This window comes from Pan troglodytes, chromosome 3 (genome assembly GCF_028858775.2).
Source record: "Pan troglodytes isolate AG18354 chromosome 3, NHGRI_mPanTro3-v2.0_pri, whole genome shotgun sequence".
In the NCBI taxonomy this organism is placed as follows: domain Eukaryota; kingdom Metazoa; phylum Chordata; class Mammalia; order Primates; family Hominidae; genus Pan; species Pan troglodytes.
The window spans coordinates 18,133,880-18,149,807 of NC_072401.2; the positions used below are offsets into that span (position 1 = coordinate 18,133,880).

A 15,928-nucleotide genomic window follows, 5' to 3' on the forward strand; every position below is an offset into this window, starting at 1 on the left:
TGTCCATCCATCCACCCATCCACCCACTCATCCATCCATCCACCCACTCATCCATCCATCCACCTATCTGTCTGTCTACCCATCTGTCCATCCATTCATCCATCCACCGATCCACCCATTGGTTGCCCACCCAGTCATCCACCCATCCATCTGTGTGTCCACCCATTGGTTGCCCACCCAATCATCCACCCATCCGTGTGTCCACCCATTTGTCTGCCCACCCATCTGTCCATCCACACATCTCCATTTGTCCGTCTGTCCGTCCATCCATCCATCCTTCCTCCTGTCCATCCATCCACTCATTTTTCTGTCCATCCACCTGTCCACCCAACTACCCATCCACCCACACCCCCATCCACTTGTCCATCCATCCATCCATCTAGCATGTCTAGGTTCCAACCCTCTAGTAAACACCCACCCTCCCTGCCCTCTCACAGGGACCTATAGTATTGCAGGTCAGTTGTGTCTCACACAGATATAAGAAGAATAATCAGCATCAGGAATATCTCATATCAACCTGCCATTACTGTAGGTGCTTGCTCCTTCCCTTGAAGCCTATGATTTTTGTCATCACAGAGTCCACAAAGCCCCTTCTTCTTGGGACTGGTGCTGAGAAGCCCAGCCTTTCCCCAGGGTCTTTCCAGGGATCTTTCCTGATTGTTTTCTTTGGGGAAGAACAGGGCTGCTGTGGAGTCAGAAAAGCCAGGGAAGGGGTGGCAGGGACAGCTGCACTGGCAGCTGCTGCTGGGTGTTGGAATCACCAGGGTGTCCAGCCTGACCTGTACATGGGGAGCCTTGGACCTGAGCCATGTGGCACAGCCTGGGTTCTATCTTTACATGCTGCTAACTTCAGCATTTCCCATGTAGGCACCTCCATTCCAGGGTAGCTGCTAACTGGGAAGTCTACGAAACTCTTTCCTTCCTGCTCCTCACACCACTTCCTCAGAAACATGCAGTCAGTGGGACACACTTTCTAATGAGAACTCAACCAAGCAGCAAGGTAGAGCCTAACTCACTTATGGAGGTAAAGAAAATGCTGTCCTCCAGAATTCTCTTTTTACTTTTCCTAAATTTTTTTTTTAAAGAGATGGGGTCTTGCTATGTTGTCCAGGCTGGTCTTGAACTACTGACCTCACGTGATCCTCTCTCACCTTGGCCTCCCAAAGTGCTGAGACTACAGGCATGAGCCACCACACTCAGCACCTAGAAATCTCTTAAGGAGAGCCCTGTCTAGGTTTGGAAGAAATACTTAATAAAGCCAACATGATCTTTAGTGCTCAGCATGAAATGGTGAGAGGTTATTTGTCTTGCTCTTAAGAGTAAGAAAGATGACAGTAAAGGAGAAAATGAGGGACAGAGATGATCTACAAAAATGAGAGAGGTCTCCAGAATCAGGCATACAACATTGAAATATTCAGTCATGGCCGGGCGCAGTGGCTCACGCCTGTAATCCCAGCACTTTAGGAGGCTGAAGTGGGTGGATCACGAGGTCAGGAGATCGAGACCATCCTGGCTAACACGGTGAAACCTCGTCTCTACTAAAAATACAGAAAAATTAGCTGGGCGTGGTGGCAAGTGCCTGTAGTCCCAGCTACTCGGGAGGCTGAGGCAGGAGAATGGTGTGAACCCGGGAGGCGGAGCTTGCAGTGAGCTGAGATCGCACCACTGCACTCCAGCCTGGGCGACAGAGCGAGACTCTGTCTCAAAAAAAAAAAAAGAAGAAAAAAAGAAATATTCAGTCATAATGTAACAGGGAACACTTAGATAGACTTACTGCATACCAGGCTCTATTCGAAGCACTTCTCATGCATTTACTCATGTAATTGTCATTACAGCCCAGTGAAGTGAATGCTATTATTATCCTCATTTTAGAGATGGGAGACTGAGGTACAGAGCAGTTAAGCAAATTCCTACCCAAAGTCACACAGCTAGTGAGTGTTAGAGCTGGGCTTCACACCCAGGCAGTTTGGCTCTAGAGATCTTTACCTCTGTTAACTTTGAAGATGCTTTGTGTGAGTGGTTTTATTGATGTGGCAACTGAAAAGGGGCAGAGTTTTGTGCTGGGGATGATGTGGGGGCAGGCAGAGGAAGCAGAGCCTGGAGGCCTAAGATCCTCCAATTTGCCGAAATCTTCAGAACAGAAATGAGAGGTTGAGGCAATGCCATGAAACTCATATGAAGGCTCAGAGATCTGGGTTACATGCAATAATAATGATGATGATGATAATGATAGTATCTACATTCACTGGGCTCCTGTTATATGCTAGACACTTTATATTTAATATCTTTTTTTTTTTTTTTTTTTTTTTTTTTGAGTCTCGCACTGTCGCCCAGGATGGAGTGCAGTGGCGCCATCTCGGCTCACTACAAGCTCTGCCTCCTGGGTTTACACCATTCTCCTGCCTCAGCCTCCCGAATAGCTGGGACTACAGGCACCTGCCACCACGCCCGGCTAATTTTTTGTATTTTTAGTAGAGACGGGGTTTCACTGTGTTAGCCAGGATGGTCTCTATCTCCTGACCTTGTGATCCACCCGCCTCAGCCTCCCAAAGTGCTGGGATTACAGGCGTCAGCCACCACACCCGGCCTTTATATTTAATATCTCATTTAATCCACACAGTGAGCCTATGAGGTAGGGACAACTGTAATTCATTTTTATACAAAAGGAAAGTGAGACTCACAGTAAGCCATCCCAGGTTTCACAGCTAGTTGGTGGCAGAGCCAGGATTGTCCCTGACATGTGTGCCTGAGATTCCTGGAGCCCTGGCCTGTGAGCCCGAGACCCCTGGAGCCCTGGCCTGTGTGCCTGAGAAAATGGAGCCCTGGCCTGTGAATCCAAGAGCCCTGGAGCCCTGGCCTGTGAGCCTGAGATTCCCGGAGCCGTGGCCTGTGAGCCCGAGAACCCTGGAGCCCTGGCCCTCAGCTTGTCTCTGGTTTCTACATGCAGACCCTGCAGTTGGCCAGGCCCCCCTCGGTACACTATTGGTTGTATACCTAGCAGCAGGGCCTGCTGTGCCTGCATCCTCTCACGCTCCTCCTGCAGCTCTTGCCTGGCCTTTTCCTCCAAGGCCTGGAGCTCCAGTCGGTGTGTCTGGTGTTGGATCTGGAGGCTGTGGCTGGATTCCTTCTTCAAGCGTTCCTCTGTGGCCTGTGGGAAAAAGTGGGAACAAGAAGGCATGAAAGTGGGCACGAGGGTGGGAGACCTGACTCCTTTGCCAAGCTCTTCTGAGCCAGGATGCTGTGAACGCTTGCACTCTCCCATGGAGGGCTTATCAGGCTACAGAGAATGCTGTAGCAGTGGCCTGGCCACAGCAGCCATTTTGCACCGGTGAACCACCCCCTTCCACAGCTGATTGGGCCAGAGTGGACACCTGTTCTAACCTGGACCCCTCAAAGTTCCTTTAATGTAAATTTGACATGAAGAGGTGGGAGATAGAGCAAAAGAGACTGACAGACAGATACTGACTCTGTGGCTCCAAATTTACCATACTCAGGAGCACTAAGGTAACTATCTGACATCTGCCCCAGGACTAGTGCGGTGATGGCTGCTGTCTGTGGAGGAAGCCCAGGGCTGGTGTGCACAGCAGAGCAGAATGACATAGGGAGGGGTGAGGGGTCCCTACAGCTTTTCAGTCCATGCTCTTGTTTGGTCCTGAGAACTGTGTGTCTCTGTCCTTGGGTTCATATTCATTCATTCTTTTTTTCCCTACTTTTTATTTTTGGTTCATTCATGCTTTCACTCAACAAACATTTATTTACTGAAGTCCCACTGTGTGTCAGACACCCACAGCAAGTTCTGTGAGCAGCTGGGTAAACTTTAATAAGTGTCTCTTCACTGCCTGCCTAACTTCACTCAAGTTGGTTTCTGTGAGAGGCACAAAAACAACCCCTAAGATGTCCATGTCTGCATGTCTGAAAACTGAGTATGTTACCTTACATGGTCAAAGGGACTTTGCAGATGTGATTAAGGATCTTAGATGGGAGATTATCCTGAAATATCTGGGTGGGCCTCAATCACAAGGGTCCTTATAAGACGGCCGTAGGAGGCTCAGTGAGAAAAGAGTTGATGGTGGAAGCAGAGGTCAGAGAGGGAGGGGGGAGGGGGGGAGAGGGAGAGAGAGGGAGAGAGAGGGAGGGAGAGGGAGGGAGAGGGAGGGGGAGGGGGAGGGAGGGGGAGGGAGGGGGAGGGAGGGGGAGGGAGGGGGAGGGAGGGGGAGGGAGAGGGAGGGGGAGGGAGAGAGGGGGAAGAGAGGGGGAAGAGAGGGGGAAGAGAGGGGGAAGAGAGGGGGAAGAGAGGGGGAAGAGAGGGGGAAGAGAGGGGGAGGGGAGGGGGAGGGGAGGGGGAGGGAGGGGGGAGGGGGAGGGGGATTTGAAGCTGCTACACTTTTGGCTTTGATAATGTAGGAAGGGACCAGAAGCCACGGAACTCAGGCGGCCTCTAGAAGGTGGAAAAGGCAAGGACACAGATTCTCCTCTGGAGTCTTTAGAAGGAACCAGCCCTGCCAATTCCTTGATTTTTGGATTTCTGACCTCTAGAATTGTCAGATAATAAATCTGTGTTGTTTTAAGCCACCAGGCTTGTGCTAATTTGTTACAGCAGCAATAGGAAACTAATATAGTTTCTGCTTTTTTTTTTTTTTTCCAGTTAGCAGAGTTCCAGTTAATATATATCCCCAGGTTTTAGATGAGGAAATGAGAGATGGGCATTGGAGAGATGAATTTGGTTTCCCAGGGTCACACAGAAAAAGATATGGAAATTATTATCCCCCCATCTTTTTAAACTCTTTTATATATATAGAGAGAGGGAGAGTCTCACTATGTTACCCAGCTGGTCTCAAATTCCGGAGCTCAAGCAATCCTCCTGCCTCAGCCTCCCGAAGTGTTGAGATTGCAGGCATGAGCCACCACGACCCGGCACCCGCCCCTGCTGCCATATTTTTCAACAGAGCAGGAAACTGGGGCTAGAAAGGCAGGGAACCTGCCTGCAGAGAGGTGATGGAAGAGGCAGGATTGTGACCCATGAGTGGTGGAGTCCAGGGCCCAAGCCCTTTCCACTCACTCATGCAGTGGGCATTTCACCAAATTTCCTCTGGGATTTCACCAAATGCATGAGGCTCCTGTGAGGGAAGAATTCAACCACCTTTGAGCCCAAGTTGGCCTCCTGAACCCAGCGGGTCATGTGGAAGCTTTCCTCAGCCTGTCTCTGCCACCTGTCACTGGGGATAGAAATAGGGAACTGGTCTCACTCCTCCCAGGAGAAACACAGTCATTCTGTGCCAAATGTCTTTTTCTTTTTCTTTTTTTGAGACGAGGTCTCACTCTGTTGCCCAGCTGGAGTGCAGCGGCGCAATCATGGCTCACCTCAGCCTTGACCTCCCAGGCCCAAGTGATCCTCCCACCTCAGCCTCTTGAGTAGCTGAGACCACAGATGCTCACTACTCCACCTGGCTAATTTTTTTTTTTGTAGTGCTTAGTTCTCCCTATGTTGCCCAGGCTAACCTCAAACTCCTGGCCTCAAGTGATCCTCCCGCCTTGGCCTCCCAAAGTTCTGGGATTACAGGCGTGAGCCACCATGCCTGATTGCGAGTTTATTTAATAAAACAGAAAAGGCTCATACTTTTCAAATTCTGATACCTTCCTCCTCTTTCCCTTGCTGCAAGGCTCAGAGAACACCAATTGGTGACATGTTTATCCCTAGGGAAATGGGGATGGAGAGGTTGAAGCCTGGCTTTGCAAGACGGAGCCAAACTCTCTCACTCTGACCCAGCCTCTCTCCATCCCTGGGGGCAAGTAAAGGTTCAGGTCAGCACTGCCCACTCACTTGCTCAGGAGCCCTTGGCAGTGAGGATCACACAGGGTGCAGCACTCAGGGCTCAGGGCAAATTGGAGACTCATTCCTGGTGAATTTCTCCAGCGGCTATGGGAGGGTTACCCTGCTCTTGTTGTGGCCAGTTTGGGGCCTCCTGAGGGACCTAGTTTCACCCTGTCTCTCCAAAAGTCCTATATTATGTAACGTCTCCATTCCCAGTGCTTCCAAATACCTTAGACAACTCCCTCATGGCTTCCACCCACTGATCCCAGCAACCTGTTTGAGGGGCTGCCTTTTCCCCTAGAGGTAAGCTACGTAAGGACACAGAGTGTAGTGATCATCTGGTATCTCTGCAGCTCTGCATGATGGCAGCTCGTGGTAGCTACTCAGTGAATGCCTGCAGAATAGATGAGTGAACAATAAAAGTGAACCTTTTAAAAACCAAGCTGTTACTCAGCCATGCACTGTTCTAAGTACTTTACATGCAGTGTCCCTTTTGATCTTCATAACCATCTCATAAGATTCATACTACCATCTATCATTTTATAAATGAGGAAACTGAGGCACAAAGAAGCTAAATGACCTATCCGAGCTCCCACACTTTGTAAATGGCAGATCCAGGACTTGAACCCAGGCAGCCCATTCCTACTCGCCGACACAGGAACTGGGGCTTATACCCGATGGGCAGAGTGTCCTTTCACTTTCCTTTGGCCGGGACTCAGACCTCATGGGTCCAACCCCCTAGAGCCCCTGGAACTCCCCGCCTCAGGTGAGTGAAGCCTCCTGCCTCTCTGCCTCATGTGAGAAATTGGGGTCCACAGCATGGAGGAATAAAGCTCAGGGATACACAAAGGTCAATGTCACCCAGCAGTGAATACACCTGGGAATCTCCCCAAGCTGAGCTCTTGCAGATTGTAAGCCAAAGTGAAAAAAGATTTAGAAGGATTGAAGAAATAAGGAAACTGACATCTTTTTTGAATACCTAGTAAGTGCCCGGCAGTCCATGTGCATTATTTCCTTTCTTCTTTCTTTTTTTGCTTCGTTTTGAGACGGAGTCTTGCCGTGTTGCCCAGGCTGGAGAGCAATGGTGTGATCTCAGCTCACAGCAACCTCTGCCTCCCGGGTTCAAGCAATTCTCCTGCCTCAGCCTCCTGAGTAGCTGGGACTACAGGCGTGCACCATGACACCTGGCTAATTTTTGTATTTTTAGTAGCGATGGGATTTCACCATGTTGGCCAGGCTGGTCTCGAACGCCTGGCCTCAAGTGGTCTGTTCATCTTGGCCTCCCAAAGTGCTGGCATTACAGGCGTGAGCCACAATGCTCAACTTTCTTTTTTTTAAAGCTTCTCTTATATTCTTATCAGGGGAATATGTGCAGATAGTATAAAGAGCCAAATAGTATTAAAAGAAAGGAAAATAAGCAGCCTCCTAGTCCTTTCCTCCTCCCTCTCTGTCTCCTGTCCTCTGAGGGAGCCATTGTCAACTCCTTGTTTCTTGTTGTATTTACCAGCATTAAAAAGACAATGTTTCCAGTCTACTGTATCTTGATTATTTTTGAGACTATGAATTGTCTTCCTACTACAGTAGATCAGCATTTTAGGTCTCACTCACTCTCTTCCATTCCTTTTACATAGTATACAATATATATTTTTAATATATTGAAGTATACTTCATATTTTCCTTATTGAGAATATGTAAATATTATTCACTGTTGAGCTAAATGAATTATTATGATTGAACTTCTGCCTCATGCAGCTTTTTGTTTTTCCTTGCATTAATAAATGCTGCATTTTTTATTTGTTTAGTTTCCTTTGGCTATCTGGCAAAGTCTTCCTACAACTTCTAAATGCTTTGTAAAACACACAGTGCAATTTTCCACATGGCCAAATCTATCAGAGAATCCATCAGTTTTGCTTTCCCCTGGAGACAGCTCTTCCAGAGCCCTCAGTTCCTTGCTGCAGCCTGGACTGAGCTGTTGTCCAGCAGCAAAGCCAGACTCCTCAAACCTTCCTTCTTGCTCCTGAATTGAATCCCTGGTATCCCAGCTCTCTTTTATTCCCTCTCCCTTGATTTGCTCCCTTGTTTTTGTGGGACACCTCTTCAAGGAGCTGCTTAAGACGGCAGGAAGGGAACACCCTCTGAGAAAGCCGTGTTTAAGCCAGGCCACAAGGTAGAAGGCGCTGGATGAAACATGCCTGAACCACCCCACCAGATTATCCATAGTTGTTTAACACAGTACAATTTCCCAAACCCTTGGAAAGGTCTTTGTGGCTGAGCTGTTCTTTTTTTTTTTTTTTTTTTTTTTTTTTGAGACAGAGTCTTGCTCTGTCACCCAGGATGGAGTGCAATGGCATAGTCTTGGCTCACTGCAACCTCCACCTTCCAGGTTCAAGCAATTTTCCTGCCTCAGCCTCCCAAGTAGCTGGGATTACAGGCACCTGCCACCACGCCGAGCTAATTTTTGTATTTTTAGTAGAGACAGGGTTCACCGTGTTGGTCAGGCTGGTCTCGGACTGCTGACCTCAGGTGATCCACCCACCTCCACCTCCCAAAGTGCTGGGATTACAGGCATGAGCCACTGCGCCCGGCCTGAGCTGTTCTTTCTCAACTCTGTGCTGCTCTCTTCGTTTTTAGCTGCAGGACTGAGCCTGACTTCCTGGCATGTTCACGCACGCCACTGCTCTAGTCATGAAAGCAAGTCGTTCTTATGCCACCAAGGTCGCAAGCAGGTGGGGAAACGTAGCACAAGAAGCCCAGCAGACCTAGCCCGCTTCCTTTGCCATTTACTAGCTGTGTGACCCTGAGCAAGTTGCAAAATCTCTCTGAGCCTCTTTCTTCATCTGGAAAAAGGGAATACAATAATAACAATCTGGAAAGATGCTCGGGGGATTGGATGTCATGTACAAAAGGGACGGCTTTGTGCATGGCAGTTCTCACCTAGCAGGTGCCTGGCACACAGTAGACGGCACAGTCATTCCCTCACCTTGAGTTCCTGATGTCTGGCCTTCTCCAGCATGCGCAGGGCTCTCTGGTGGGAAGCCTCGAGCTGGGCTTTCATGGCGTGGTTCTGCTGAGTGGTGTCCTGGAGCTCACGCTGCAGCTTCTCCCTCTCCAGGTCCGAGAGCTGCTTGAGTGCCTGCAGGTCCTCCCTGTAGTTGCTGGTGCACTGCTCCAGAGCCTGCTGCATCTGTGAGACCTGTGCACAAGGCATCCTGCCCTCAGTCTAAGCCCCTTGCCTTTCCTGGGATGTTTTCTTCAAATAAAAGCTTTCTAAATGTTACCTCCATGCAGCTGAGCCTCCTCTGTCTGTAGAGACTCTGAGGGGATGGAAGCTGCAAGCTTTAAGGACCTGGGGGTGGCCAGTCCTTCCAACTAGGGCCACAAATGCCAGGAAGGAGGAAAAGAGGGGTGGGGACACCAACCTTTCAAGAGAAATCACTAGGGGACTGATGCCTTCCAGGGACCCACGTGGCAGCCCCCCTCCTCCCTCAGGTGCTGCTCGAATCTGGCTTCCTCACTGAGGATTCTCCTGATAGCCCCATGTAGTACTACCTCCCCCAACTCCACATCCCCCATCACAGGACAGCCTCCCAGAAACCTCTGCCCTGCTCTAGTTTTCTTTTTCCTGAGCCATCATTACCTTAGAATGAACTACGTGATTTACTGACTTCTTATGTCAACCATTTATTGTCTGTTCCCACCTCCATTGCTAAAATATACATATCATTATATATAAAATATCTTTTTTTTTTTTTTTGAGACAGGGTCTTGCTTTGTTGCCCAGGCTGGAGTGCAGTGGTGTGATCACGACTCACGGCAGCCTCAAACTCCCGAGCTCAAGTGACCCTCCCGCCTCAGCCTGCCGAGTAGCTGGGAGTACAGGCACATGTCACCATGCCCGGTAATTTTGTTTTATTTTTTGTAGAGACAGAGTCTTGCTATGTTGGCCTGGTTGGTCTTGAACTCCTAGGCTCAAGTGTTCCTCCTGCCTCAGCCTCCCAGAGTGCTGGGATTACAGGTGTGAACCACCACACCTGGCCATAAAATGTAAGGTATTTTGTCTGGTTTGTGCATTGATGAATCATCAGTGGCTCATAGTGAGTGCTCATTAGCACAACAGGTTTTTTATTTTCTTTTTGAGACAGAGTCTTGCTCTGTCACCCAGGCTGGAGTGCAGCGGTGCGATCTCGGCTCACTATAACCTCTGCCTCCCAGGTTCAAGCAATTCTCCTGCCTCAGCCTCCTGAGTAGCTGGGATTACAGGCGCCCGCCACATACCCAGCTAATTTTTGTATTTTTAGTAGAGATGGGGTTTCACCATGTTGGCCAGGCTGGTCTCGAACTCCTGACCTCAAGTGATCTGCCCCCTTCGGCCTCCCAAAGTGCTGAGATTACAGGCGTGAGCCACCGTGCCTGGCTGCAACAGGTTTGGAATGAATGAATAAATAAAACCAAGAATCCCACTTTGCCCTGGTCCTATAATGCCTTCCCAGCTTGGATGTGAATCAGGCCCTGCATGCATTTCCAAGTTTGTAAAAAGGAGGGGGCAGGATCTCAGGAAGGGGGCACATCCCCACCAGGGTTGTCCTACCTGGGCTTGCAATTTGGCCTTCTGGCTTTGCCAGTCCTCCTCTAGACGCTGGATTTCGGATGTTTTCTCCTTCAACAAAGAGCCCAGTGGAGGTTGTGGGTCACTTCCCTCCTTGAGAAGCACTTTGGTCCTTTGAAGATAAGGATGCCACAATCACAAAAGATCCTAGGGCTAGGAATGACACTGCCACTCCGATAACGTGCCAGCCACTGTGCCTGGGAGGAGGAAGCTCCGATAGCAGTTAGTGGGGATTAGAAACATCTTGCTTGGCTTTCAAAAAGCAACCTGCCATATAAAGTGTATTATTGCACTTAGGATACAATCGGGAACCACCTGATATCTGTTTAGCAGGAACCGCCTGATAGCTGTTTAGCAGGAACCACCTGATATCTGTTTTAGTGGGTTCTTAATAAATGATGATCAACTGTCAGAATGACTGAGAGCTTAGAGTTACTGATATGAGGTCTTTGGGGGCTCCAAAAAAGAGATCTCTATGGTCTTAATTTTGCAGCTTTTTCTGCATCTATAAAAACGACAACAACACTTCACTTTAATACAGTGTTTTGCACTCGTCAAAGCATGGTCACACATTTTACTGGTGTCCCCAAGTACAAATAGGGGGATTATAAATAGGCCTCCACATATGCAACATGAACAAGGAAATGCTAGTTTAAAGCTGCAAAAGTTTCTGCATTCTAGATAAGATGCTGACAAATGTCTTTAGAAGAGACCAGAGCTCCCTTCCTTAATTCGGAACTTTTGAACCAGCTGAGAATTTCAAGTGTGATCGGTTTAGATTGGGATGTGAAGTATTTGTCTTGTTTGACAGCGTGAAAGGATGCCACATGGTGGGGTTCTCTGGAGAGATTGCCAGGTGATGAGCAGCATCTCCTTCCCCTGACAAGGACATCAGGCCAGAGCTCCAGAGGTGGGGTTTAGGGTCTCAGGCTGTGAGAAAAGGCCATGAGAAGGGGCACTCTGCTTGGCAGAGGTGAGAAGGCCCAGGCTGGGGGGTTAAGGAAGAGACAGACAATGGGGACCCCGAAAGGAAGGGTCTGATGCTAGAAGCAGCATAGGAAGGTGGCCAAGAGAATGGTGCAAAAGCCAGACTACCCAGCTCCAAATTCCAGCTCTACAACCCACTCAATACGGGAGAGAGTTTAAAGATCTCACTGAGATCTTGGCCTGATCTTCCTCCTCTATAACATAAGGTTAATAATGCTGCCTTTTCCATAAGGATTAGTAGAGTCAATATCTATACTTAAAACAGCGTCTGGCGCATAGTAAGAATTACTTAAAGAACTAACTACGGGCTGGGTGCGGTGGCTCATGCCTGTAATCCCAGCACTTTGGGAGGCAGAGGTGGGTGGATGACCTGAGGTCAGGAGTTCGAGACCAGCCTGGCCAACATGGTGAAACCCCCGTCTCTACTAAAAGTACAAAAAATTAGCTTAGTGTGGTGGCAGCCACCTGTAATCCCAGCTACTCGGGAGGCTGAGGCAGGAGAACCGCTTGGACTCAGGAGGCGGAGGTTGCAGCGAGCCGAGATCACACCTATTGCACTCCAGCCTGGGCAATGAGAGCGAAACTCCACCTCAAACAAACAAACAAATAAAACTATACATATTAAAAGAGAGAAGTTTTCTTTCTCTGCATCATTTTGATTATCTTAGTTTATCCTCAAGTCTTTCAAAGGTGTGCAAAACATAGCCACCTTTAAGGAGCAATGAAGCAGGGATACCTGGGTCTGAACTCTGGGTATGAAACCAGCCCAAGGGTTAGGAGGCCAGAGAAACTGGAAGAGCAGCCTCGGGCAAGAGTGACAGGTGGCACCGCCAGGTAAGCACTCCCAGTGAGTCCCAGGAGAGGGGAGGGGGCTGAACTTTCTCTCAGGATAGGGCTCAGTTATTATTATTCTTTTTAATGTTTTAGTAAAATTTACATATAGTGAAGTGCACAGATCTTAAGTGTACAATTCAGTGAGTTTTGATAAATATATACAACCATGAAACCAACATCTCAATCAAAATAAAGAACATTTTCATTACCCAAAAACTTCCCTTGCAGCCAAAGCTTTGATTTCCATCACCATAGATCACTTTTGCCTGAGCTTAAGCATCATACAAACAGAATCATGTGGGATGCATTCTCTTGTTTCCAGGTTATGTTGCTCCTCATCATGACTTTTGGCCTCATCCATGTTGTTGTATATGTCAGCAATTCATTCTTTTTGTTGCTGTGTAGTATTCCATTACATGAATACATTGTATTTTGTTTATCCACTTTTCTACTGATAGACATTTGGATTGTTTACGCTTCTGGGCTATTATAAACAAAGCTGCTAGAAATAAACGTGTCCAAGGATTTTTGTGGATATATTTTTTTTTCTTTTTTTTTTGAAATGGAGTCTCATTCTGTCACACAGGCTGGAGTGCAGTGGCACGATCTCGGCTCGCTGCAACCTCCGCCTTCCAGGTTCAAGTGATTGTCCCGCCTCAGCCTCCTGAGTGGCTGGGACTACAGGTGTGTGCCACCATGCCCAGCTAATTTTTGTATTTTTAGTAGCGATGAAGTTTCACCATGTTGGCCAGGCTGGTCTTGAACTCCTGTCCTCAGGTGATCCACCGGCCTCGGCCTCCCAAAGTGCTGGGATTACTGGCGTGAGCCACTGTGCCCGGCAATGTTTTTCGTTTCTTTTACTTAAATACCTAAAAGTGGAACTGCTGGTAGGTATGTGCTTAATGTTTCAAGAAACAATCAAATAGTTTTCTAAAGTGATTTACCATTTTAGACCCTACCAGCAATGTATGAGAGTTTCAGTTGCCCTGGATTGTTGCTAACATTTTGTGTTGTCAGACTTCTTAATTTTAGCCATTCCAGTGGGTGGGAAATGGTGTCTCACTGTGGTGGTAAGTTGCATTTCCTGATGACTAATGATGTTAACCACATGTCCATGTTCATATGAGCCACTCACATATTTTTGTTTTTCTTTTTTTGGGACAGGGTCTTGCTCTGTTGTCCAGGCTGGAGTACAGTGGTGTGACCACGGCTTGCTGCTGCCTCAACCTTCCAGGCTCAAGCAATCCTCCGACCTCAGCCTCTTGAGTAGCTGGGACTACAGGCATGTGCCACCACGCTCAGCTAATTTTTGTATTTTTTTGTAGAGACAGGGTTTTGCCATGTTGCCCAAGCTGGTCTTAAACTCTTGGGCTCAAGCAGTCCACCTGCCTTGGCCTTCTAAAGTGCTAAGATTACAGACATGGGCCACCATGCCCGGCCTCACATATATCTTTTTTAGGGAAGTGCTTGTTTGAGTATTTTGTCCATTTAAAAAATAGGTTTGCAGCACATGACAAAGATGCCCTCTCTCACTCCTGTTCAACATAGTATTGGAAGTTCTGGCCACGGTAATCAGGCAAGAGAAAGAAATAAAGGGGATCCAAATAGGAAGAAAGGAAGTCAAACTATCCCTATTTGCAGATGACATGATCCTATATCTAGAAAACCCATAGTTTTCTATGCCCAAAACCTCCTTATGCTGATAAACAACTTCGGCAAAGTCTCAAGATACAAAATTGATGTGCAAAAATCACTAACATTCCTATACACCAGCAACATTCAAGCTGAGAACCAAATCAGGAACACAATCCCATTCACAACACACACACACACACACACACACACAAGCTGTAGTTTGTGGCAGAGCAATAACACCTGACCCTCACCCAGGAGCCAAGCTCATATAAGTCCCGCTAATATGGTTAGGTTTTGTGTCCCCACCCAAATCTCATCTTGAGTTGTAATCCCCATAATCCCCACAATCCCCACGTGTTGAGGGTGGGACTTTGTGGGAGGTGATTGGATCATGGTGGCAGTTTCCCCCATGCTGTTCTTGTGATAGTGAGTGAGTTTTCATGAAATCTGATGGTTTTATAAGTGTTTGTCATTTCCTCCTACACACTTTTCTCTCACCTGCCGCCATGTAAGATATGCCTGCTTCCCTTTCTGGCATGATTGTAAGTTTCCTGAGGCCTCCCCAGCCAAGCAGAATTGTGAGTCAATTAAACCTCTTTCCTTTATAAATTACCCAGTCTTGGGGGATTCTTTATAGCGGTGTAGAAACGACCTAATATAACTGCAGAGCCTGATAGAGCCAATCATAAGGGTAGCTCATCTATGAGCTAAATCTTTGATATTTGGGGGTGTTTGTTAGAGCAGCAATAGCTGACTGACATAGATGGTATAGGTGGGGATTTCCTCAGGATCACAAAGCTTCCTTATAACCCCTAATTAAAGAACACTTGGAAACATAGGGGCAGAGGTTTTGGGCCAGTGCAAGTTTGAATCTTGGACAGGTTTGCTAACTTCTTTGAGCTCCAGTTTCTTAAGCTAAAAAATGGCTTCTCTGGGTTGTTGTAACAGTTAAGTAAGATAGTTTATGTGAAGCCCATAGCTGTGCTGAAGACATACAAGATATGCTTGTTGCCTCCCCAAGCACGCTGCAAGGAGCAGTGATAAATACTTGAGGATAGACTGAATGAATGGATGAATCCTTCCACATCTGAGTCCTCATTCAATGGAGCACTCAGAAGTCTGCATGTCCTCCTGTACCTTTCTTCTTCATCACTGCTGGTTCCTTCTTCAGCTGCTAACTTGTCTTGATACTCCTCTCCTCTCGGCGAAGTTTCATCCAGCTTCAAGCATGGATCCTAAGGCAAAAAAAAAAAAAAAAAAAAAAAAAGGCAAGATGAGCTTAAGTACAGCTTCATGATTCAACCTGTGGCTTATTCAAATCAGAGAGCAGAGAAGAGGGAGCCCCCAGCAACCCACTATCGGTGCCCTGCTTGCAGGGGATGCCAAGGCTTGTGATGATGACGTGACTAGAACAGTGCCTGGCTTACTATGATTAATGCCAGCCCTGAGCCCTGTATCCTGTTTTTCAGTCTACGAAGCATTTCACACTGCTGACAAAACTAAAGCATAAAGAGGGGAAGTAACCTGGCTAGGGTGCCACCATCAGGGAGGAGTGGAAATGAAATATGCAACCGGACAATAGGACCCTGGGGACTGAACTCTTGACCACTTCCTGGTATGGTTCCATGCATAACCCTCAGAGAGAGGTCCTTGTTTCCTTGTTAAGCCTGCTGCATGGGGCTGTTGTGAGGACCTGAGAACAATGCTGGCTCATGGCTAGTGGTCAGTAAGTGTGAGTGACTGGTGTTACTATTATATCCGTTTAAGAGTTTGTAGTCTGCTATGTCCCATTATGTAGAATCAGAAAACTTGGAACTTGGTGAATGACCAGAAATGGAGTATGGGAGAAGAATATGGGAACGATTAGTTAACAATGAGGCTTCTGAATATTTTATGAATTGAATTTGCTCATGTTATCATTCTCTCCTTCCCACAGAGATACACAGGTGAAAAAGACCTTGTTATTTTGATTTTTCTATTTGTCATAACCACACTGTCCATGAAAACAGTATAAGACAGGGTAGGAACAGATTTGTCTCACGGAATAGTGATAA

The 15,928-nt window shown here is 47.6% G+C and overlaps 1 protein-coding gene across 2 annotated transcripts in view; it reads right to left on the reverse strand.

Annotated features, from left to right (window-relative positions):
• Positions 1 to 15,928, reverse strand: part of FAM184B (family with sequence similarity 184 member B) — a 153,381-nt gene that overhangs the window by 20,670 nt on the left and 116,783 nt on the right. For both annotated transcript variants that reach the window (XM_016951395.4, XM_024356047.3), the window contains exons 8-11: positions 15,012 to 15,109; positions 10,401 to 10,530; positions 8,793 to 9,005; positions 2,995 to 3,148 (exon numbers count right to left, since the gene is read on the reverse strand). In XM_016951395.4, coding sequence (XP_016806884.3) covers positions 2,995 to 3,148; positions 8,793 to 9,005; positions 10,401 to 10,530; positions 15,012 to 15,109 — 595 coding nt within the window. The remainder of the gene's footprint in view (positions 1 to 2,994; positions 3,149 to 8,792; positions 9,006 to 10,400; positions 10,531 to 15,011; positions 15,110 to 15,928) is intronic.